The 26,584-nt window shown below is 40.3% G+C and overlaps 1 protein-coding gene across 1 annotated transcript in view; it reads right to left on the minus strand.

The window, feature by feature from the left end:
• Positions 1-26,584, minus strand: part of SLC17A6 (solute carrier family 17 member 6) — a 355,936-nt gene that overhangs the window by 103,198 nt on the left and 226,154 nt on the right. Inside the window, exon 7 of the mRNA XM_078684218.1 lies at positions 11,642-11,784. Coding sequence (XP_078540344.1) covers positions 11,642-11,784 — 143 coding nt within the window. The remainder of the gene's footprint in view (positions 1-11,641; positions 11,785-26,584) is intronic.

Genomic DNA, 26,584 nt, shown 5'->3' on the forward strand with positions numbered 1-26,584 from the left:
GCATTCTCAATTTGCGATTCTCTAATTGAGAATCGCAAATAAGGAATACCTTCCCATTCATTCCTATGGGCCTCCTAGCCCATAGGAATGAATGGGAAGGTATACCTTATTTGCGAATCTCAATTTGCGATTCGCAAATAAGGCATATGTGGGATTTGCTAATTTATTTGCAAATCCCACATACATTGCATTTTGCGATTCTCAAATTGCGATTCCCTAAAAATCGCAATTTGAAAATCGCAAAACGCGTTTTTCATACATAAGGTCCATTGTACTTTAGGTCATGGCTTATGCTGAAGATACCATGTTCGTCCTAAAGCTGGATGAGGAATTATTGGCTGCACACTCTAACTTTTAGTCCTACCTTACCTTAGTTGCTGATGGATAATGACAACAGTCAGAAGCTCAACTCTCATATGACAGTAGTTTTGATCAAAGGCAGGTCTGTCTCTTTTGTCGTATCAATGGAAGGGAACAGCAGGCTTTGAAGGTCCAACATACAGGCCCACAGGCTAGTGTAACAAATATAGTTCCTGGGGGAAAACTATTGAAATTGTAAAGAGAGCAGGTGAAAACTAGGTCAGTAGTGTGAGGACAAATAAACCCCAATGTCAGACAAAAACTCAAATCAGGAGGAAGGGTTCCTCCTATACTGAAAAAGACCCTCACACACCCAACAAGCGGGTGTCTTGCTTCATCATCGGGCCTGCTTCTACTCGGGTCGGCGGTGCAATACCCGATCAGGCGCCCTGTAAGGGGCCTACTTGGCGGAGATCTTCTTTCAAGCCGTTGGGAGCAGTGCGTGTAAGGGCCCTAGATTTAAAGGCGGGTGTAGGTGATGATTTCAGTGTAGTGTGAGTTAAACCAGGGAACAGGGGTCCACTCAGAATTATTTTAATGAAATGTGGCCACTGCCCTGGTTCAAAATACAAAGACGCAGCCTCCCACTCTAAGGTGTGTGGGGACGTGTGCTGGTGAAAAAGGTCGACATGTTTCTTGTCTTGATACAGTTGTTGGCAATTCTTCAGGACCAATGAATAAAAATGGACCTACATACACTTTTTGGTGGTGGTCATGGCCTCATTGAGGATAAAGTATGACACCAACTCAGGATAGCCTGTAGCCTACCCCGGCGCTCCTTCCAGTCTGGGACGCTCTTTTCTTTCAGCTGAGGGTTCTAAATAAATCCTACTAGTACTGCCTTCACACTGTTGCTTGACTATTGCCAATGTACTTAATCAGTTCTTGGTTGAATATCAGATTGCAGAAACTTAAGACAATTGATGTTCTCTTTTTTAGAAGTCAGTTGACAGGTTGACTACACCCAATCCATCTTTCAACCTTTCCACAGCTTTCACCCATTCCACAGCACAGAAACTCTGCCACGCTCATATTGCTTAACATTTCTGCGGCATTCAACATCACATCCAATCCTATCAAGTACAACACTCGTCCTATATTAAGGATCTTCATTGTTTGCCTATCCTACCTACCAGACGATGTTCTAACTTCAAAGTCCTAGGCCTCATCCATAGACCTATCTGTGAAACAATCCTATTTATATAAGCAAAACCTTTTGACCTTACCTTGCTGCTCGCAGTCTCTGCTCCTCCCCAGCTAACCTCACTGTGATCACTTCTTTTAAGAAATCTCACTTAGGAGGCTCCTCAACCTCCCACCGTGTATCCAAGCGTAGGCATTTTTAGCCTCTAGCCCTAAAATCCATATGTCATCAATTGGACTCCAGTTACTTCGGTCTGTTTAGCTTTCAACCCCTTTCCTCATCACCAGGAATCCTTCCGGGTATTTTCCACATTCCAGAAATTCTATAATAATAATAATAATAATAATAATAATTCTAAATCTCACAGGTTGCTTTTGAGGTGAACTTCACCGCTCATATATTTTTCTTTATCTTAAGCAACTACGCTGGCTGTCTGGCTAAGGACACTAAATTTAAGTGTATAAGACTTTTATCGTAAGGTCATTTGTGACACCACCCCCGTATTTTTGGCCATGCTATCACTCAATATTATTCAGCAGAGTCCTTGACGGCCAGCATCTTCTTGCATTTTGGTTCTACCTAGTATCTGTCAATATAGGATTGGTGGGCCATCCTTTGCATTTTCTATTGCTAAGTTTTTATCTCTCTCCTAGTCATAATCACCTAATTTGTAACCCACTTGTTTTCAGTCATGCCATAAGGACCTGGCTCATCTAAGATTACTTCTTCAGCATGGTGTTTAGTTCCCGCTTATGGTGGTTAATCTTCCTACTATGGGGTGCGTGGTCTGGCCACGATGCAAGATGGCCGCTTAATACCGGAGCTCCGTGCTGAGGGGAGCCCCGGATGGCACTGAGCAGCATTTTTCATCATGGACTTAAATGTATTTTCAAATCAAAGGTCGTCTCAACAGCCGCGCTCGCTGTTGTGAAAGTTTCAGTGCAATACATCAATTCTTCTCCAAGTTAAGTGGATGTTTCCATTTTCAGCTGCAGCCTTTCAATTCTGACAGAAACCAGATGTCTGTCACTGCGCCTCCAGGAATGCTTCGATGTTTATTCATGCTGGTTTCCTCGGATGAAGATTTTTGGATTTAAAATCGCCTGTCTGCTGTCCCGAGCACATAGTATGCCACCATTACATTATTTACGGTGATACTAATGACAGAAACCAGCTGTCCGTGCTCGTGCTCTCAGGAATGCAATGAGTGGCGCTGCTTTACAGACGCCTATGCGGACTTCCTCGACGAAGACTTCCTGATATGAAAGTGCCTGACTACTGTCCTGAACACATGGTATGCCACAATTTCATTTTTTACGGCGCTACTTTCAGTAATGTGGGGGACAGCTGAACTTATGCCTCTTGGAGTGTGCTGCGCAGCTCTGACTTTCATATTGACAGGGGAGGCAAGGAGGCTTTAGTTATTTACTGCAATCCTGTGAGGTCTTGGTAGGGGTCAGCTGCCTTATCTCATGTCCCTCAGAATACAGGTATAGTGTTGAGCTGTAACACTATGGTCGTTCTGCCCAAGTCCCGCTTTGTTTGCCTAATTGACAGAACATGGTCCTGTCTGGTATCCCTCACATCAGACATCTTGCTATGTTGTGATGTTCTGGCAATAAAGACAAGACTGACTCAACTGAATTGCCTTGGAGCCGCCCAATGTGTCAGGTGTCAAAGGGAACTGTTATCAGCTGCAACATATCAACGTTCACAAGATATAGGTGTCAGATCTTGTGGCTCCTTGGATAGTGGCATGCAGACTTCTGAATCCTAAAGTCACCTGAGGAGATTTTGCTACTGGTGAGGTTTGTTCTCTTCAATAGAAATGTTTTCTTTGTACTAAGCTACATTCTTTCTCTGGAGTGTTTTTACGCCTCATGTCATTCTCGGCAGAGTGACGGTGCTTGTGATTGGGGCACTGTTGACTGGACACAACCCACTATCCTGTGTACCTCACAAATCTTTGCTCTGCGCAGTCTTCTCGGTCTTTCTAGGTGTTGCTGATAAGGTGAAGTGAAGGTTGGTGGTTCTACATACATTTGTCTTGCCGCCTATGTGCCCGGTGTTATGGGGAAACACTACCAGCTGAGATTCTTTAGGGCTGACAGAACACATCTGACCGACTTTGCGCCTCCTTGATACACAGTGCGCAGCTTCTGAATCTTAAAGCTGCCTGAGGAGACTCACTGCTAACGATCTTAGCTTTCTGCAACAAATATTAATAACTCCGCAGTAAGCTACATATTTTCTCTGAGAAATATCTTTTCAATTTATTTAATTATTGGCGCAGTGAAAATACTTATTACTGCAACAGTGCTGATTAGACTCTGCCTACTGTCAAGTGAGCAATTGGGAATGCCTTCTGGTAAAGCGCCTGCTAAATCCATTAAAAATCACTCATACTCCGAAATCCCAAATCAGAGCCGTTCTACTTCAGAAACCTGGAAAACCACTCTCCCAGCCCGAAAACCATCCAACTCTTTGATGTCAACTGTACTAGACCCCATCATGGAAAAGATTTTACAGGAAATCACTGCAGTTGGACGACGTTTAGAGGGAATGGAGGCGTCCATATCTGCCCTAACTACTGAGACCAAATCGATACGCATAGATATAGCTGGATTTCAGAATAAGCTAGATTGACTTAATGAACGAGTAACCGCAGTTGAGAGTCGTATTCCTACCATACCAGACTGAGATCAAGAATTTCTCTTCCTCAGAAGTAAAATGATAGATTTGGAAGACAGAAATCGTCGTGACAATGTACGCTTCTCTGTTTTTCCAGAAGGAATGGAAGGTTCAGACGCCAAATCCTTTCTTACAACAGCCCTCTCAAAAATTACATGACTTGCTTTTGATCAACCATTAGAAATGCAGAGAGCACAACGCATCGGACCTTTCAAAAATGGGAAAAACTTACACCCACGTACACTTATTGTCTGCTTCCTAAGACATGAACAGACTCGTCAACTAATTACTGCAGCTCGTACGCATGGTCCATATGAATTCGAGGGTCATCAGATCCGAATAACAGCAGATTTCTCAAAAGAAACAAATGAGCGCCGTAAAGCCTTTCTTTCTCTCAGACCCCGTTTACGTCAACTAGACATTAAATATGGCCTCTTTGAACCAGCGCGTATAAGGATCACTAAGGAAGGCATCTCCAAAGACTTCTTTAACCCAGAAGATCTCTGTCTCTTTTTAGACACTCTTATTCCTCAAAATATGGAATGTAATTTGCTCATACCAGAACTTCAATCTCTACTTTCTTCCCTGATATCTAAGAAAACTCCTGACGAACGTCAGCACAATACAAATCGCTCTCAAAGCAGAGGAAGAGACCTAGATCAACACATGCGCTCTTTTGGAGACCGAGCTCAAGTCCTACAAGAAGTAGCTTCTCTGACACAGGAAAGAGATAGAGACAAATCGCGATCTCCTCTAAAATCTCTTCCATCATCGGAAGACGGTGTTTCCTGAACTTTGGCTTATTCTCTATTTTTATTATCACTGTAGAGCAGTTAGAAGTCACTTACTTCGCTATCTACTAAACTTCGACCTGATGAGTATCTGTATATTTATTTTTTCTGTTTTGTATTACTCATAATATTATGTTCATTACGTAGTATAGTTTAATATATTGTATCGGATTATATTATAGTGTCTTATATTATACTATATTATATTATATTCCTCTCTCTCAAACCTCTTCCCCTTCCTTTTCCACTAGTTTGTACGTATGATAGAGAAGAAATAAGTCTTGTTCCCCTTTGAAACCTGCCTCAGAAGACGACTGACAACTGTAATATGACAAATTTAGTTTTTAAATAAGTATTCATATTGTTGAAATTTAATTTAAAATAAGATAGGTACTGCAGTACATATATTTTTATTGTAAGAGTTGAATTGATTAGAGAGTGTAAATCTATGCGATATAGATGGATATAGATGGAAATAATTCAAGTTTTGCATACTAGAATGCTATCTATTCACCATGTTTTATAATATGTATTGACTTATACTGTTTCATTAGCATGATCCATTTTACCGTACTATAATATTTAATAATAGTTACATCAGCTTTTTACTTTCTTATCTGTTCTATTTTGTATATTTTTTATATTAGATCAAGTAATGTTTCATTTGTGTGCATTTATATATAGCAATGAGTGTTTTCATATCTAATATATATTATATCTATTGAATGTTTGAGATGAAACATACAGCAAGCTCAATTGACCTAGTTATATGATTTTATATAGGTATTTGCACTATGCGCTTTCCTATAGATTCAGCATATTATGATAATCCATGTTCTGCAATGATGTGTATAATATATGGATTGGCAGTATTTATTGTCCCTTCGGGGCTCATCTCCGTGGTGGAGCTTCGGGAGATAGACCCGCGGTTCACAGTTTAGTATTTCTGGTACTTACATTATTTTCTACCAATATCTAAGTTATATTTGCCTTATTTTTCTTAATTTTTCTGTCTCTTGAAATTTCCTACTCTCACAACTTCTCCTCCCTTTGTGTCTATCTCTGATAAAGGAGTTTCTCTTCCTATTTTCTACCCTCTCTCCTCCTTTCTAATCCCTTTTTTTATTTTATTTTTTACTTTTATTTAAACCCATTGGCACCTCGTAAATATGTCCAACACGCCCACCACACGCCCTCTTTCTGTAATTACATGGAATGTGCATGGACTTACTCACTACATCAAAAGAAAGAAAGTACTGTCATATCTTCAATCCAAAAGGACAGATGTGGCATTACTTCAAGAGACACATTTGGATACATTGGAAGCAGAGAAACTTTGTAGAGATTGGGTAGGCAAAGTAATTCACAGTAGTATACAAAGGGATGAACATGCAACTGCAGGCCCCACACGCAAATGTGGAGTAGCAATTCTAATCCGTAAATCTCTCCAAGCCACAATATCAAAAACATGGACAGATCCTGAAGGACATTATGTATTTGCCAAGTTACGTCTTGGAGATACCTACATTTGTGTTGGCTCTGTTTATGCTCCAACTGGATCAAAAAAATCATTTTTTCTTCATTTAAATCGTTTGTTAGTTGAGATAGGTGCACCACAATATCTCATAGGCGGCGACTGGAACATTGTAAGGGAACCAATATTAGATAGAACAGGACCCTTAGATAAAAATAATATTGCTGACAGGGCACTAATGGACGACATCTTATCTGATACTGGATTAATTGATCACTGGCGTCTTTCACATCCGTCAGATACTGAGTACACATTTTCATCTCCAACACATGGTACCCTCTCTCGTTTGGATTATTTTTTAGTATCGCAAAGATTAGTTCAATCCATTCAAGAATCTTGTATTTTGGAAGCAGCACTATTTGACCATTCCCCGGTCCTCTTAGCCATTGAAGTAGGCATGCCCAGACCAGGGCGTAAACCCTGGCGCATGAACATACAACGACACAAGTCTCCAGAGGGTAAACACCAATTACAAACATTTTTTCAAGACTATATTTCTATGAATCAGGGCTCGGTAACCTCAAGTAAAGTGATATGGGCTGTGGCTAAAGCTACTATCAGAGGTCAATTGATGCGCGAGGCAGCATTAGCCAACAAACTAAATGCTGCACGTCAACAAGAATTAGAACTGAACATTCAGTCTTATACCCGTCACTATACCATAGCACCAACACTGCAAAATCGTAAATCTCTAGAGCAAGCTTGAATGGCGCTAAATGAGCTTAACACATCTAAGGCGGAATTTGCCCTTCAAACAATGAAAACAAGACATTATGAACAAGGTGAAAAGGCAGGTAGATTATTAGCGGCACAACTAAGGCATAGAGAAGCAGCCATGGCAATCCCAGCTATTAAATCATCTCACGGTCCAATCTTTACAAGACCACATGACATAGTGATTGAGTTTGCTTCCTTTTATTCATCCCTCTACACACCAGACACACAAGTAAACACAGATAGACTAAACGACTTTCCTTCAAAAGTAGATCTTCCATACCTTTCCAATGATGGAAGGGATTTTCTTGAGGGAGATATTAGCAGGGAAGAAATTCCGCAAGCGATATCAAAATTGCCATACCATAAAGCTCCTGGGGAGGATGGGTTTCTGGCTGAATTCTATTGTTGGGCTGGACATAATATAATTGAATCCCTTTATGCTGCTTTTGAAGAAGCAGAGCGGGATACCTCCTTAAATCCTCTTTCTAACAAGGCAATAATTGCAGTACTCCCTAAACCTGGAAAGGACCCTTTGCTTTGTACCAGTTACCGTCCCATTTCACTCCTGAATTGCGATATTAAAATATTTGCTAGCATTTTGGCTTCTCGTCTTAAAAAGGTATTACCTTCCTTAATTCACTCAACTCAAGTAGGATTCGTTCCAGGACGTTCCTCCAGGAATCACTTACGTACATTGGCACATACCCTATGTTATGCTAAAAATCTCCCTCAAGACGCATTAGCTTTATCACTAGATGCTGAAAAGGCATTTGACCGCATAGAATGGGACTATCTTTTTAAAGTGCTCGAGCGTTTCGGATTTGGAAACCAGTTTATTCAGAAAGTACGACTATTATATTATAATCCTTCCGCACAAGTTAATTGTGGAGGTTTCATATCAGAATCATTTCCGATCCGAAGAGGAACACGTCAGGGATGTCCTCTATCCCCACTTCTTTTTCTTTTAGCAATGGAGCCTTTAGCAGCCATGATTCGTCAATCAGAAGCAGTTACAGGTATATCCCTCCCTATAAGTGAATCAAAACTTTATCTATACGCAGATTACATTTTACTCACCTTAACAGACCTCCCTAACTCATTGCCATCTTTGCTTCAAATTATAGACACTTTTTCTTCATTCTCGGGTTATAAAATAAATTGGGATAAGAGTGAAGCTTTACCTATTTCTGATGGCACCACTAAAGCGGCTATACACAACTTCCCCTTTCATTGGCAACCCTCACGGTATTTTAGTGAATAAGGGTATGGAAGGTATGAATACAGATAACCTAAACCCACTAATTGTTCAAATGCAACATGACTTTGACAAGTGGAAAATTTTGAATCTTTCCATGTGGAGTAGAGTTCAAGCTGTTAAAATGGTTACACTTCCTCGTTTTCTATATACCTTAGGTATGCTCCCTCTTCATATTCCCTTGTCTACTTTGAGACTCATAGATTCCAAAATAAAAACTTTTATTTGGGGCTCAATGTAACCTCGTTTGGCTGTGACAAAATTAAAGGCTCACCATTCTTCTGGAGTTATGAGTCTTCCATCCATTGAACATTATAACCTAGCATTGCAGATTTCTCAATTATCATATATGTTACCGGGAGTCTCTGATGTTCCGCAATGGGTCGATTTAGAACGCCATCTTCTTTCTTCGGGTTCTGATATTTCTGCACTTTATGGCACTAAAATTGCACGTCAAAAACCCACAAACCCAATCTTATTGGCTATGTCCAAATTGTGGCAAAGAGCACACCGTTTATTAGCTTTAAACTCCCATATTCATGAAAAGGCACCCTTATGGAATAATTCCGGTATTCGTATTAATAAGAAGGTATTATCATGGCCAGTATGGGAAGCAGCAGGTATTCAAACATTAGATCACATTTTTTATAATAGTGACTTTAAAACATTCACACAAATACAAGAAGAATTCGGTCTTCCATCGCATCAATCCCTACAATATAATCAGCTCAAGCAATGTTTGGAAAAACAATTAGGTTCACATTCACCGGTGCTGTTAAATTCACAGATAGTATCCTACCTAAATACTTGGGGTAAGCATAAAGGAGTGATATCTGGTTTATACAGAGTTTTTACATCACATCTTTTTTCTCAACCTCTAACACAGACACTACAATTTAAATGGCAGTCACGACTTTCAATTTCTTACACAACTGATGCATGGGAGATAATAATGGAGAATCTAGATAAAGGAACCCGTGAAGCTCGACTTAAATTTTGCCTATTTAAGATTCTTCATGATTGGCATTGGTCTCCTGCAAGATTAAAGAAAGCTGGTTTAATTTCCCATGCCAATTGCTGGAGATGTGATAACACTAACTGTGACTCAGCACACATTATATGTGATTGTCTGTTGATTCAACCTTTCTGGGCATATGTGGGAAAAATCTTATCTTCTACAATGCCTTTACACCTTCCTTTCACACCTGCTGTTATTATTCTTCATGGCCTTCAGTTATCTCCAAAACTCAACAAACCTCAATGTCGTCTTTTTCACACAGCAATGGCCACAGCAAAAATATGTATTTTACGCCATTGGAAATCTCCATCTCCTCCTTCGCAAGAAGAATGGTTGAAAACTATGTTCCAAACAGCTTCTCATGAGAGAATAATTTATAATCTTCAAAATCAAACTGACGTATTTCTTCGTGTTTGGTCACCTTTCCTGAACCTGAATAGTGGCATGGATATTGATGGTAACATTCCAGGAGTGGATACCAATACCCCTTGATCTGATATTTGACAATATACCCCTCTTTCTCTTTTCCTTCCCTCCTTTCACCCCTGATTTTCATGTTTTCCTAATATTATATTAACTTGTAGTTGTGTTGTATTATTATTTTATTATTCTATCTTTTCTAATTTTCTTTTATTCATAATATATTGTATTGACATCTCATTTCTCATTTCTCTTCATATAACTTCTATTGATACGCTTTGTTAGTTCTTATATCAACTATTTTTCTATATTCTATTCAATACATTTTTCTTGATATATTTTGCAATTTTCGACTTTCCAGATGAATTACTCCAAGGACTGAGGAGATTTGTTATGGTACTATTTTCTATATTTGTAGTTATATATAATGCTTAATTTATATATTCAATTTATATATCTATTGAGTTAACATAGGAATCATTCTTTAAGACTTTTATAATTCTTATATATGTTGCTTGCATTATTTAAATATTTAACGTCTCTCACACCATATTAATTCAACTGTATACCTTGCTATTTATCTTTATAGTTGTGTTATTTAGTGGTGCTTAGTAAATGTCATATGCCTTTTTTTCTTTTCTTTTCCATATATTTCGTATATTTATTCATATTCAAATGGTAGGTTATTATGAACTTTATTGTACTTATGATGTAATTTTCTCAAAATGTCAATAGAAAATTGTAACATCATCTTCCTACTATGCTCATTATTATTATTGCCAGACTACCTGAGCTGGGTTATGCGTGCATTCGACAATAAACTTCAAATTAAATGAATTAATTAAAGTATGACTATTCCATAATGTTGCTCTTCTGTGTTATTCACAATATTCTTATGAGACAAAGCTCACTAACTGAAAGTTGACATCGTTTTGCTGTCAAAATGTTTCACTACCATTGTGGTGGAGTTACTGCATCCACATTAGTGATATGGACAATCTGCCAGATTTTGAGTTCTATCCAGGTGCGTCTGAGGTTTCTTCACCAAAGTACCTGACTCCATCATGTGTAGAGTTGCTGGGCAGTGAAATCCATGGTGGAAATACTACTAATTCCTATGATAAGGGGAATTTTAGCGCCATCATTCAGGGTCATTTAAATGTACGTGCAAGTGCATTGTCAGCACCAGCATGTCTAGTGCTACAATCAATCTCTAGTGTTTCCTGGCATGTGAGTGCAGTTCTCCTAAACTTTCGATACATTTCCACCCCCTTTCCCATGGTGGACCTTGATCCAGTTGGCTGTGCTGAAGAGATTATTAAAGAAGAAAGACATTTATGAAAGTACCAAGTTATCAGGGAAAGAAGAAAGCTTTACCAGAAAATAAGACAATTTAGATGAGCTAAATTACAATAATGAGTGTATAGATTAATGAAACACATAGTGGCACATTAATTATTATTGCATATTTACTGACACACTTGACTATTATTTCATTGTAGCATTAATCCATAAACAGACTGTCATTTGTATTTACTGACTCACTTAACTATTATTTGATTGTAAAACTCATCCATAAACAGACTGTCACTTGTATTAAATGACACACTTAACTATTATTTCATTGTAAAAACACATCCATAAATAGACTGTCACTTGTGGAAGCAGCAGTTTTTAAATGTGGAAACATGCTCATAAGTAAAAGTCTTACTTCTAAAGCGCCCGAAAGGCTTGCACTCTCCCCGATGCTTTCTTCTATGTATAAACGCTCTTCATCTGAGATAGTGGGATGCTTTGCTGGACTCTCATAGGACACCAACAGCCAGAACATGTACCAGACCATTCCAAAGCTTCCTATACAAAAAAGGGAAAAAGGAAACTTTGCAAAGAGCCAATTGGAGTACAGCAAGAGTAGGGTCAGGCCAATCCTCTCACTGAAGAATACCACCCAGTCAGGCTTCATGATATTTACATTGACGTTGTGTTACCCATATGGAGTGATAATGAACTTTAGTGGATACCTGTTTTACATTTTTTGGTCTGTGAATTATACTATTCAATGGGTCAAGAGTCTAACTTTCGGTGTGCATATCATTTTAATATTGAAAAAAAGCTGTCTGTGGTCAGAACCAAAAGCACAGGTCAATACGTAATCAGCAGCCAAATTCAAATTAACTTTGGGTATCCTTTACTATGAATTATAGAAAGTTAGGATGTTACTATGGGGGCTTATTATAAGGTTGGCAGTCTTTCTTTGGGACCGCCAACATGGCAGTCACAGGAAAACCACCAAGCCTGTGGTGCACCACCCAACTGGATTATGAGTTTAATCCAGGGCAGGTGGCCAGGCAGTGCTGCGGTGGTGTCACAATGGCTGGTATGTTAGGCACATAGGCGAGCCTACTACAAGTATGTGCACTGGGTGGCATGCACCATGTCATGCAAGCCACACAGTGCATGCATGAAAGTACAATTGTAGGGGGGGGCACAACATGTGCCCCCGCACGCACACCCACATAGGTAGATTCACCCAGGGGCCCTGTTAGAACACCCGTACCTGTTTTTCCACCACAGTTTTCATGGCGGGGTCCCGACTGTGAAATGGGCGATGGAAAGGCAAGTCGTAATATGCTCGGTGGTAATTCCACCGCTGTGGGAACCCTTATCACGGCAGTAGAAGCAGTCTTGTGGGGGTCCCACTACCACCATCCTAATATAGACTGCCAAGGTAGTGGTGGTCAGACCAACACCATGAATACGGTTGTCCTTAAGGACCATGGTACTTGTAATAACACCCTAAGTCTGGGTTAAAATCAAAAGCAGCCATTTTGTTTCTAGTAAGAATTATAAAAATTTTAACTCAGATTTGGGATTTACAACCATTTAAATTGATTTTTGAATCTACTATTCCTATTTTAGAACTGAATAAATATTTACAGACTCGAACATGAGATTGTTCAAATACCATTTTGGTATGTGGAAGGGATGCGATGGATGCATCCCTTCCAAATACTGGATTGGTGTCAAATCTGTCAATGTATTGCTACCATACCATGTTACACAAAACATTGAAAAATTGCCGATCTTCAAGTTGGAGTGGTACTGCACACCTCCTTTCTAAATGTTAAAAGAAAATATGTTTGGGATTGTGCAGTGGTCCAGGGGGACTTGACAAACAAATTTATTAAAAGACAAACAAATCTTTGATCTTTGCTTTAAAAAAAAAAAAAGGGGTATATTTAATACAAATTTCCATATTGAAAGGCTACCATCCCATCCCTGTCATAGCCTTCAATCAAAGTTAGTTGTGATTTGCCGCCTACCTCATTAATATTCAAAAGGTAGGTTGGATTGTGACCCATTCCATATAGATTTTTTATGAACTAATATATTATTACATAGATCGGTTCATGAAATTATTTATGGTCACAAAAACGATAGTAACAAATTGTGGCCATAATGTTATGACCACTTCTTTGTGCATCTGGCCCGGACTACCGATTTCTGCTTGTTTCTTTCTAAATCAATACATCACAAGACAAATACTTTATAGCAATCTAGGCATTAGCAATACAAAAACTGATAAATATACTTAAAAAGGGTAAAAAAAAAGCCCTGCTGTAGGAAGAACATTTGTCCCACCTCTGCCTATTGAACATCGATTGGCTCCTTTACTTTATGATAAATTAACTGAAAGGTAACACAACCGAAATTCCCTTTTCCTTCCTCAAAATATACTATACATATATGAACAAGGCGGCTCAACACCGAAGTGCGCAAAGGTTTTTGTTGTGAAAACAATAAACTACAGTGTCAAACTTCCACGGCGTCAGCGCCTGGCATTTGTGATTGATTGCTCAGGATTGGTCAGGATATATATATATACATGGGTTGGCTGAGTATACCCTGGTTAATGTGTTAGATTGATCCTTACACAACCATTACATAACCACATGGATTAGTAAAATACTCTGGAATCCGCAACTTCTGTCCACACTGTGAAGAATTTCCTTTTTTCTTCTTTTCTTTTATCTTAAAGAGAATGTAACTAAATAGCACGAGCACTTTATAGTATTTTTGGATTTTATATATTTCACAGCTGCTTTTCAAGGGTCCTGTCATTAACATGAATTAATTGAGAAACTAATGGCGTATCAGCAAAATCTGGTTAAATCACCTTTTGGATAATGATGGAAGATTAACCATTGTACAAAAAGTCTGATTATTATATACTAGACAGACAAGATGAAACAAGCAGAATATCAAATTTCCACAGCAAATGTATACATGAGAAATTGTAATGTTTATATTTGTATATAAAGGTAGTGCTTTTTGTATATAGATATTGAGAGGTATATATATATTTTTTTTTGTAAAATAGAGGAAATGTTTTATATTCTGATATGGAAATGTGTATATAGATGATTGATTTTATGGCTTATGTACAGATGAAATTAATTGTGTACATCAAAGTGGAAAAATGTTGTCATAATCATCAATAGAAATGTTGAAGTGTTTAGGATTGAAATGAATGGGCACTTGCCCGCAATCCGGACTGGAATTAACAGATAGGCACTTGTCACTTTAAATACAAGTATGATATGCCGCGCCCACTAGTGAGAGTACTTAAGACCCTTGTTTGTTTCAACATATGTCATGTGAAAAACGCAAAAAGGGGGCAGGGTAGAGACCCCCTGACCCCCTAGCCCTTCTCAGGGGGTCCCAGAAGGTGCGCGTACCCCGTGATTTTTTCGAAATTTGTTTTTTGTTTTTTTTGCCCTTGGGGGTCCTTTTGGGACCCCCTGAGAAGGGCTAGAGGGTTGGGGGGTCTCTACCCTACCCCCTTTTTGTGTTTTCCACTCTTGTTTTGGGCTCTCTTGTGCCTCAGTTCTCCTGAAAAACAAGATGGTGGCCAACACTTCCTGGTTTGGACAGTTTAGAATGTTGACAGTCGACTGCCAGCCAATCAGAAACTCGCATGTAAGGGTACGCGCACGTATATATATATATATATAGTTTTTCATAATAAAAGGGGCCGAAAAAAACGGAACAAATAATAACCAATCCTGTTAGAAAACAAGTGATCATATACATGCAGCAATGTAAATCAAGAAAATTTGGAACATAAAACAAAATCGTATACTGATATATATATATCCAAACAACAGTTGCCTGTCAATGAAGCAAACCTCAAAAAGGATAATGTTTTCGCCGTTATTTAATCAGGAGGCAAACAGAGAGGACGTCAAACAAACAACCTTGCGTTTGGGAGAGGAGCCAGGTTGGGCGGAACGAGTGAAACAGCGGCGGTGAGAACATGGAAATGCAACCCACTTGGGTATGAACTTGTATAAGGAGAATTTGCACGGAGGTCACACAAGTGAAATATGGACACCACAAGTACCATAAGGCCACGGGGTGGCCGCGCCCATACGGGCGGGACTAACACTGGTATAGAGGTTCCGAAAATCGACGTGCCATTTACCTCGAAGTCCTGTGCCTCTGAGGAAGTGCTCTGTCACGAAACGCGTCAGGCAGGACTGACACTGTTGTGCATGCTGTGAATTTCCCTACGCTGTTTGCCTCCTGATTAAATAACGGCGAAAACATTATCCTTTTTGAGGTTTGCTTCTTTGACAGGCAACTGTTGTTTGATATATATATATATATATATATTTTGTTTTATCTTTTTTGTCAGTTAAAAATATATTGATTACAGTCACAATGTGTTCATTATATTGGTCACAATATCATAGTTCTAGGGTGCCTGCATTGCAGGGATGATTGTTTCTGTGCAGGAAGGGAAAACTTCCTGCACAAAAATAATCACAAGTCTCTTTTTCCTCTCTCCATGTGGGCTGCTGCCACACATAGAAAATACATGAGAAATACATAAATATTGTTCAAATCATAAACATAAATGAAGTATAACATGTACATATTTATACTGTCGATATTCATTGATTATAACCTTGACCATCAGATCTAGTTATCACAATTTATATTTGATTTGGTACTACTCTGACTCTTATGCTTTTGAGTTGATTAACTGATAGATAGACATGCCTCCTTATAAAAAATACCATTACTAAATAAACACTGAATTTGATGTTTAATTCATAGCTTATGAAATAGGCTGAGTCTAAGGATCTGTTGACCTAATCCTTTCGCAATGGAGGCAAGATCGCAAGCCCCTCAAATGTTGATCTTATTGTTTTATGTTTGGGGCAATTTCTGTTTAAGCCTTCATTACTTCCTTTCTACAAAAGGCATCCTAGTCAAATGTGTGCCCCTTATTGCCCCCATGTTGGGAATTCTTAAGATAAAGACGATTTGTGGATTATCCTGGAGGAAATCAAGAAAATAGTAAAAACACAACATATTAAAAAATATATTTTTTTTAAAAATGGAAAAAAGTTGTTGTGCAAGAAAGAATATATTTTTCTTAAAGTAGCATCAACAAAATGTTTGCTGTGCAAAGATCACCATCCTTCAATCTATCAGGAACAGGCTGAGAAATCATTTTTATTTAGAATTTTTGCATTTTCTCATGGTTTCTACCAACTTGTAGTTCGCAGTTAAACAGGTGTATAACACATTGACAAACGAACAAACTTCTAAAAAGAGAAAAAAATTATGTCAGCAATGGATCATTTGTGTAGACCACACGGAATAAATATAGATATGTTATGGTGTGGTTAGTTTATAGAGGTAGAAAGGGGTTTTGGGGGTTCAGAGTGGGTAGTATGTAGTGTATAACTTTGGTGATCACCATAAATATTGTGAGAATGATCTCCAGTATAGCAAGTCTCAAGTTCCTAAACCTGACACAACCCAGTGCCACTGAGCATTCCTACAGTGACTAGCTCATGATGTACCCATGGCAGGACCACTGGAGTAAGACAAGACCTTTGCAAGGCTTGTCATCCACTTCTATATGTGGTTGACATCAGATAGATTCTGCTGGTCTTGTCCTACCTGATTCAAAAAAGAGGGTGGTGATGAACAGAGTGTCTGAATGAAGCAGACCACTCTTACCCAGTCCAAAGATCAGGGCTTGATCCATCACCGTTATTTAGCTCACTGCCCCATCCCAGCTCAGAACCTGGCTATATGCAAATTAGTCTGTCCCTGGCCCAGTGCATGAGCTGGGATGGTGCAGTGAGCTAAAAAACGGTGATGGATCAAGCCCTGATCTTTGGACTGGGTAAGAGTGGTCTGCTTAATTCAGGCACTATGTTCATCACCACCCCCTTTTCTGAATCATTTTGTCCACCATAAGCGTGGAAGGGTATACTCAGATGTGAGTCCCTTGCTCATTGCACCATCAGGATTCAAGCAAGCCGGGCCGACGACGCCTGAAATGGCAGAAACCGGTCCTCGGAAGCTTGTTTCCTTCCCAGTACAAGAATTGGCTTGGTAGTTTGGTTTGCCCTGTTCCCATCATGCACTGGGACAGGAACAGACTAATTTGCATATAGCCAAGTACTGAGCTGGGATGGTGCAGTGAGCTAAAAAACGGTGATGGATCAAGCCCTGATCTTTGGACTGGGTAAGAGTGGTCTGCTTAATTCAGGCACTCTGTTCATCACCACCCCCTTTTCTGAATCATTTTGTCCACCATAAGCGTGGAAGGGTATACTCAGATGTGAGTCCCTTGCTCATTGCACCATCAGGATTCAAGCAAGCCGGGCCGACGACGCCTGAAATGGCAGAAACCGGTCCTCGGGAGCTTGTTTCCTTCCCAGTACAAGAATTGGCTTGGTAGTTTGGTTTGCCCTGTTCCCATCATGCACTGGGACAGGAACAGACTAATTTGCATATAGCCAAGTTCTGAGCTGGAATGGTGCAGTGAGCTAAAAAACGGTGATGGATCAAGCCCTGATCTTTGGACTGGGTAAGAGTGGTCTGCTTAATTCAGGCACTCTGTTCATCACCACCCCCTTTTCTGAATCATTTTGTCCACCATAAGCGTGGAAGGGTATACTCAGATGTGAGTCCCTTGCTCATTGCACCATCAGGATTCAAGCAAGCCGGGCCGACGCCGCCTGAAATGGCAGAAACCGGTCCTCGGAAGCTTGTTTCCTTCCCAGTACAAGAATTGGCTTGGTAGTTTGGTTTGCCCTTTTCCCATCATGCACTGGGACAGGAACAGACTAATTTGCATATAGCCAAGTTCTGAGCTGGGATGGTGCAGTGAGATAAAAAACGGTGACGGATCAAGCCCTGATCTTTGGACTGGGTAAGAGTGGTCTGCTTAATTCAGGCACTCTGTTCATCACCACCCCCTTTTCTGAATCGGTCAGACCAGTGGGAGGACCGAGAGAATGGTGAAAGGCTCCTCTAATTCCCCTTCCTGTCATAAGCACCCTCTTTGAAAAGTTGGGCATCAACCCTGTTGGCCCCTAGAACCCAAGACAGCCCTAAGTAGCAGATAAATCCTGCTGTTGATGGACCATGCCACTCAGTATGTTTAGACAATACTACTGACAACAGCGACTGCACCTGCATTATCCAGGGCACTGACGGGGATCTTTCCCTGGGTGGGTTTCCCTCAAGAACTACCAACTTTATCTCCATGAACATGAAGGCAATGTGGTAATAATGTGGGGTAACCTACAAGTTCTCCACACCCAACCATCCCAGGTCAATGGGCTTGTTAAAAGGTTCAATAAGTCCCTCAAAGGCGTGATCATGGGTCTGTCAATGCCCTTGAGACGGAAGTGGGACATCTTTTTTAAATGCCTATTGTTGGCTTACAGTCTTTCTCTTATCTTGTTCTCAGAGCCTAGAACAATCTGTCCATGCAAATCAGAGCCACCTCCTCAGTTCCTGAATTCTGCAAGAAACTGAAGATAATGCTCTTCACTTAGGCCAGGCTCATCTCCGTCCAGGCTGCTATTGATTTTTCAGTACCAGGAAACCTTCCCAGGCAAATTGCACACTTTTCAAGTATGTGTTACATACCTTGAGGGGAGGGTCAGCAGCATGCAAACTATTTACGTGACTAATGTCATTTGGGGATTCCGGTCTAAGTGAGTAACATCTTTAAAGTTTGGCAGTGTTTGACTGGAGAAATAACTACAGTCTCACTAACTGCATGCAAGTTTCACTTTTTGGAGTACATTTTCACTTTTTATTTGTAGACATCATTTCTTGAAGCAGTCTCACTAATAATTTGTATGTCTTATTTCTTGTAGAATACTTGATTTATTTGCTGCAAGTCCCAAGCCATGGGGAAAAATCTCACATATTAGATTTGGATCTCACACACAACTGTACTGTCACTATGTTGGTGTATGATCCACACCTTAAAGAACTGTGTCTCTCACTGGCTATGAGTGCCACCCTTACATGCACAGTTTGATTCTCAGGGTGCAGGTTATAAACATTGGTGCACAATCTCAATCTTTTAGTGAGAATATTATTTTACTAACAAGGTTTGACTCATGTGTGTAGGAGCACCACCTGAGTCTTCCACATTCTCAAACGTCCCATTGACCTTAACTGACCTACCTAATTGTGCATCATGCATCAAGGAATTTGATTCAAAACCACTCAGATCTTACTCCTGTGGACTCTTGGCTTGAGGCCTCTGTTGAGTTGTTTCTCAGGGTCAAGGTGGTAATGTGTTTACTTATGGTGTGGGGGGAGCCAAGCTGGTAAAGAGCTAGAACTCAATTTTTTAAAGACAATTCTTCTGGAGGTAATCCAAGCATAACTGTGCATTGTCTGTTTATAAAGTGTGTGTAACAATGCCATCAGCCAATTCACTGCTTATCACTTGAGTAAGAACTCCTGATTACCGTGACAGAGGGGAGAATAACGATAAAGAGACATTAAGGGAATGAAGAAAACTGTAGGGGATGACTGCAAAGTGGGATAAATAACTGCACATAACCATCAACTACTACCTATACCATAGGGGCAAGAAATAAATATGGAAATCCTGCAAAGTAGCAGATGCCAAATGAAGACAGGAGTGAGGACAGGACACATACTAACTGCAAACCATCAGTGGTGACATTGCATCAGGTTTGTCATGTGCAGGAAATGTAAGGGACAGCTGAAGTTTATGCATTTTGATTGCCAACATAAAGGGAAGTGGAAAAACAGGAGTACAGAAATTAACAATGAGCGACCCATGTCACCTCATGGTGGATGCATTGTGCAGGAACAGGCAAATGGTAAGCATGGCCTATGAATAGGAAGCTGAGAGGTATACTGGCGGGTGACAGCAGAGAAAGAGAGGCAGTCAAATAGAATAAAAGTGTGACTGCAGATGTAAAACAATAGCTCCAGTATGCAGGAAATGGGATTGAAAGGCCTAAAGGTGGTACCTGGGCCAGGGACAAATAAGGATAAGCATGGTGATTGCAACGTAAAAGCAGAAGTCAGGAGTGACACCATAGATGCAGCATATCCAGCATACAAATCACTTGGATGCTGGGAGGGAGAGGAAGTACAAAGTACTGAGAGGTAGTACCTGGTAAACAAACCTTTGCCCGGCTTCAAGTATAAATACACATTTCCTATAAAATCCTTGCAGGAATTTATAATATTTAATGACAGCTTTTGCATTTAAATAAATATGAATAAAACTGAGATCGTATTGTAGGTATAGCTCTTCCTTCCTGGCATGCAGTCTCATGGCCCACTATCTTAGGTCCTCTTGCTCAACTACAACCTCAACCTCAAACCTATGCAAAAAGTCATCGTTTGAAACTTGATTCCAAGTTGAGACTTTATTGTAAAGATACTTCATTTGTCTCTTATTGTTTCCTATTTTTCCTATGTTATATCCTATACTTTCTCTTTTGTGATTAAGTGCCAGCACGACAATTGTTGAAGCTACTGTTGGATCTCAGCTTAATTATTGCAACTCTATGTACCTTGAAATTTCTAAATACCAGGATACACAGAAATAAACTGTGCAGAATGAAGCTGCATGTGCTTTTTTAAAAACCTCCCACAATACTTCCGCAAAACAGATTCTGCATAATCTGAAGTGGGTCCTTTTATAATTCCTTTGTCAGATACAGAAATGTTTACTTGGTTCTGCTCCTAACTTTCTGTAATCTAGAATTTTTCAATGTACATCCTTGTGTCACCAAAATTCTTCTTAAACAAATCTCTTTCTAGTACCTCTCTTTAGAAAAACTTTCATGTACCTGGAGAATATTTTAGCCAGCAATTTAAGTTGAAAAGTATATCAATAAAACACTGCAGTAGTTCCGTTAAATGCCATTCTCAGATTTACATGAACTCATGGACATATGTTCTCATAGATTGCACAAGTTAAATGGTTAAGTCGTCAAGTATGAGATCAGTCAGATAATTTTAACGTTTTCGCCCGTCAAAATTTCTACTTTCAGACTTAGGACCAGATTTAGAATTTGACAGATGGGTGCTCCATCACAAACATGAGCGACTACAGACCTGTCAAACTCCAAAACAGGCTCTTAGTCTTTTTCCAATGGGGGAAAGTCCAGGTCTAGTCTCTGCCCCTCGATCTGCCTTCGTAAAAAAAAATTGTTGGCCAGACAAACCTGTCAAACTCCAAAACAGGCTCTCAGTCTTTTTCCAATGGGCGAAAGTCCAGGTCTAGTCTCTGCCCCTCGATCTGCCTTCGTAAAAAAAAATTGTTGGCCAGAGACTTTCATTTTTGATATGTGTTTTTGTGTCATTAGAGAAGTGATCTAGCTTGAGTAGACACTGTGAATTCGGGCCAAAACTTTCAGGCTGTCATTTTTTAAAATGTTAGATGTGTTGCAGTGATGATGTAATTTCTCAGGAACCATGAGACTTATATATTTCATTTTGGTGTCAAAACATAGGATTTGGTGGTCTAGTAGTCTTATAGAGACAGAAAAAAACTCCTCAGAGCAACCCGTCTGCCATTTTCAGAAATGGCAACTCTGTAATGATGTGTTTTAGTCATCATATTGTTAGTTTATAAAGCAAGTGGTAGTAGAGGAACTTTTACCACCTGACAGAGTCTTGTTTACTACAAAATCCGAGGACTCCTTCAACAGAGTAAAATGTATCATATGCCAAACTAAACATGAACTGCGGCTCAGAGTTTGGGATGATGCAGAAATATGTCAAGAGGAAGTGCACTAAGGATTGAAACTGATGGGTGAAGAGGATCAAATATTTTCTCATTGTAATGACAAGTGCTACAAGTCATATACAATTGAAAATGTCTGGAAAAAAATTGTCCAAAAAAAGCAGAAACCAGTAAATCACAAAAATAAACCTAGCCTTCTGAGAAAGTGACAATAACCAAACACAATGCCGATCCTCTTAGAAGACCGATGGCTACCCCTTATCCATCTCCAACAACTGAGCAGAAAGCTAACAAGGTGGTGGCAGCTCCTTGGGTGATTTTGCTAAAGAGTACGTGCAGACTGCGAGGGGCTCCTCCTCTGCACGCTGCTTAGCCCAGTTGACAACGCTTAACGCGGTTTTTAATAACTGTATTTGTGAACTTCATTTAAATTGGTTACAATTGATGTACGAATTGTGATTCATTTTAACTCACCATTAATAATTTTGTGGACCCTCAGCCCCGTTCCATCGCGGCTTCGTGCCATTTGTGTGGAGGGCAGGGTGAGCTCCATTGTTCAGAGCCGGCTCCCCGTCCAGAACGGAGTTAGCGTTCTAGCTGGGGGCGGGGCTTAGAGCATAAAATGGCTACACGGAAGCGCAGCGGTCGAGCGCAGCGGGAGCGCCGTCATCGCGCCGAAGCCGCGCCAAAGGGGTGCCAGTCTGCGCCAGTCCGCGCTGGACCCGCGCTCAGTGCCCCATTTCCTTGCCGGTCACCATGTCATCCCAGTAAGTTAATAAAATATACATTCTCCGACCTATTAGATATAAAAAACACTATGTTTTTGGCCGATTGTCCACACTTTGACTTGGAAGAATGCACTAACATGCCTTCGATAGTTTGCCCAAAGTGTACTTTTAAAACCACCTTTTCTCTTAGGAATATCCCAAGGGCGTCTTGTGAAGAGGCCACACGCATTAAATGCGCATTGGTAAATGCCAGATCAATGTGTAAACACAGTGAAGAAGTGGCAGAACTAATCTCGGCACATAATCTGGGTATCTTGTTTATAACAGAGACCTGGGCCGACTTAGCTTCTGATCCCGACCTTGTATCAGCCACCCCTGAGGGCTATTACATCGTCAGACAAGATAGACCTGCAGGGAAAAAAGGAGGTGGCCTTGCCATAATTTTACGGCTAGAATTAACACTAAAAAAAGGAACACCTGATAGCATTCCTGCAGAAACACTAGCCTTTTCTATTATTTTGTCTCCTACTCAAACGTTTAATGGAGTTTTGCTCTATCGCCCCCCAGCGGCTCGAGCGCCCTTTCTCCAATCCATCGGCACTTTATTAGAAACAGTGCCGGAAGTCTCCGATTTTACAATACTTGGAGATTTTAATTTTCATTTAGAAAAAACTACGGACAAAGATACACAGAGCCTTATTGAGGATTTTAAGGCCGTCGGCCTAATGCAGTTAGTTACTTCAGCCACGCACAAAGCAGGTCATGTTCTTGATGGCTTATTTACGAACAATCCGGCTATTACCCCCCCTACGGTTGTTCCTATCATATGGTCAGATCACGCAGCGGTGGTTTTTTATGTCCTTGTTAGAAAACACAAAAATCATCATGTGGCAAAAAAACCACTCAGGACATGCAGGGACTGGAGAAATATAGATGTCAAAATATTATCTGAAAAACTAGAAAATAATAAACCACCCAAGGTGTTAGATTCTCAATTAGCAGCTAATAACTACAACCAATGGCTCACAGACACCTTCAATCAAGCAGCGCCTATAAAGAAAGTGCGCCCAAATCGTGTAACACCGTCAGCCCCTTGGTTCTCTGAACCTTTAAGGTTAGAAAGACAGAAATGCCGTAATTTAGAAAGGTGCTGGCGAGTTAAATATGATAACAACGATAAAGATAGATATAAAAATGCACTGTCGGGCTATAGGAAGCTGTTAAGACTGGAAAAGAGCAAATATTTCTGTGAACAGATAGAAAAAGCACACAACTCCAGCAAACAATTATATCAGGTAGTGGCAACATTAACAACCTTACCTACAGCTAATAATACAGACATTACCCAAGATTTCTGTGATCAAATGGCTGATTTTTTCAGGGCCAAAGTCACAGAAATCTTTGACAAATTTAACATCAATACGATAGGAGAATCATCAGAAAGCCTTAAGACTGCACAGCTCACATCCTCTTTGAACGAAATCCTCCCTCCATCACTGTCAGAAATAAAGGATCTTATCAAAGTCACAATGTCGGGTTCCCCTCTGGATCCCTGTCCACCGACAGTAATTAAATCAATATCTGACGTGGTAGCCCCAATTCTGGAGAACATCTGCAGAACTATCTGCGAATCAGGAAATTTTCCTCAAATATGGAAGACAGCAATAATAAAACCACTCCTAAAGAAACCCACCCTTAACATCTTGGAAGTGAAAAGTTATCGCCCTATAGCAGCCCTCCCATTCCCGTCGAAAATACTTGAAAAAGTTATAAACAAACAGCTGGCCGGCTACATTGAGCATAACAACCTGTTAGACAGTACTCAGTTCGGGTTTAGGAGAGGCCACGGAACGGAGACGGCTCTTATAAAGGCGTCAGAAGAAATCAGACAGATCATGGACCAGGGTGGCACGGCAGTCCTGATCTTGCTGGATCTCTCAGCGGCGTTTGACACGGTCGATCATAAGACTCTGATCGACCGTGTCACAGCGATGGGCATACAGGGCAAAGCTGTGAAGCTTCTGGCTTCCTTTCTGTATAATAGAGAACAGATGGTAAAGATGGGGAATTATTATTCACCAACGTTTTCACTGCCTTGCGGAGTCCCCCAGGGATCCTCGCTAAGTCCGACACTTTTCAACATCTATGTGTCGGACTTGGCGAGGGTCATTAAAATCCATGGAGTGGGAGTGACTTCGTACGCCGACGACACTCAGTTGGTATTAGCAGTGCATAAAAATGGGAGTGAGGTGGCAGCCAACTTTCAAACAGGCATGAGAGCCATTAGCCGTTGGATGGACAGTAACTGTCTAAAACTGAACACCGATAAGACCGAGGTAATGGTGTTCGGAGACCTAAAACCAGCTTGGTCCCCGGTCTGGTGGCCGCCAGAAATGGGGAATCCACCCACCCCAGTCGAAAAGGTCAGAAACCTAGGAGTAATGTTTGATAATAAACTAAGCTTCATTAATCATGCCAATGCAGTAGTTTCCTCCTCATTTTTTATGCTACGAAGAGTGAAAAAGTTGCTACCTTTCCTTCCTCTATCTGCCGGGAAAACCCTTATGTCCTCCTTGGTGTTATCCAAGGTGGAGTACTGTAATGGGCTTCTACTGAATGCCCAGGAGCAGGTTTTTAAAAAACTACAAATGGTGCAAAATGCTGCAGCTCGAATTCTGACCAAAACCCCCAAGTTCTCATCCATCTCTCCCATCGTTTATCAACTACACTGGCTTCCAGTAAAAAAGAGAACTAAATTTAAGGCTTTATGTATCATTTACAAGGCTTTGAACAGCCTAGGACCTGATTTTTTTAGGGAATCACTGCCGATGTATGCCCCTAATAGAACTTTAAGATCGGCCTCATCCGCATCTCTATGCATTCAACGGGTGAGAACAGTCACATGGGGAGACAGACGCTTCTTGGTGGCCGCCTCGAAGCCTTGGAACTCCTTGCCCCTCTATATAAAAAACAGCTCATCACTGATGATTTTCAGAAAGCAAGTAAAGACTTGGCTATTTATCCAATAATGCATAAGAGGTGCCTCTCTGTCTGCTCTGCCTGCTTAGCGCCGAGACACCATTCCTGGTATTTGTTGCGCTCTATAAATTTAATAAATAAATAAATAAATAAATAAATAAAGAATATTCAATGTGTTATCTGCGGTTTAGCCAGACCAAGGACCAAAGAGATCGACAAAAGAACAAAGTACAGAGTATGTAATTCTCCAAGGGCAAACATGTTTTTATCTTCAGCTAGCTTCTTCCAAGGTGAAGTTTTCAGCCGAGTAGCTGATCTAAACAGCGAGGTGAATACATTTGCAGCTTATTTGTATGCCCACCCGAACTGCATGTATGCATAAATATGAACGTACAATGAGCTCCCAGCAGCAATTATGTTTACAGTCTTTGAAAAAGGAAATGACGTTTTACAGCTACTTTTGAGTGGGATCAGAAAAATATTGGTCAACGTTGATGAAACGGCATTGATCCATATTAATTAAATTAAGATTTTTTGGGTGAGAATGTACAATGACAGAATTCATTTCTGTCACTCTAACAAAAAGAATGAGCCACATATGGTGTTTGCAGCTGCGCTTTGACTCCACTACACATGAGTATACTACAATCTTCCTGTATTCCACAGTGTTGTCAACAATGATGTAAATTCAGTTGTCATCAGCAATATTATCAATGATAGCATACAGTATGTCATGAGTGTTGCAATATGTGAGGCAAAGGCAGTGCCTGGCAAGGGTGGAAGTAATAGTTTATTGAGTTGACTACAACTTGTGAATTACAGTGGATTGTATTAGTTTAAAATGCTGAAACTGACATTTTCAGCTAACTATACCTTC

Source organism: Lissotriton helveticus, chromosome 3_2 (genome assembly GCF_964261635.1).
Source record: "Lissotriton helveticus chromosome 3_2, aLisHel1.1, whole genome shotgun sequence".
NCBI lineage: Eukaryota > Metazoa > Chordata > Amphibia > Caudata > Salamandridae > Lissotriton > Lissotriton helveticus.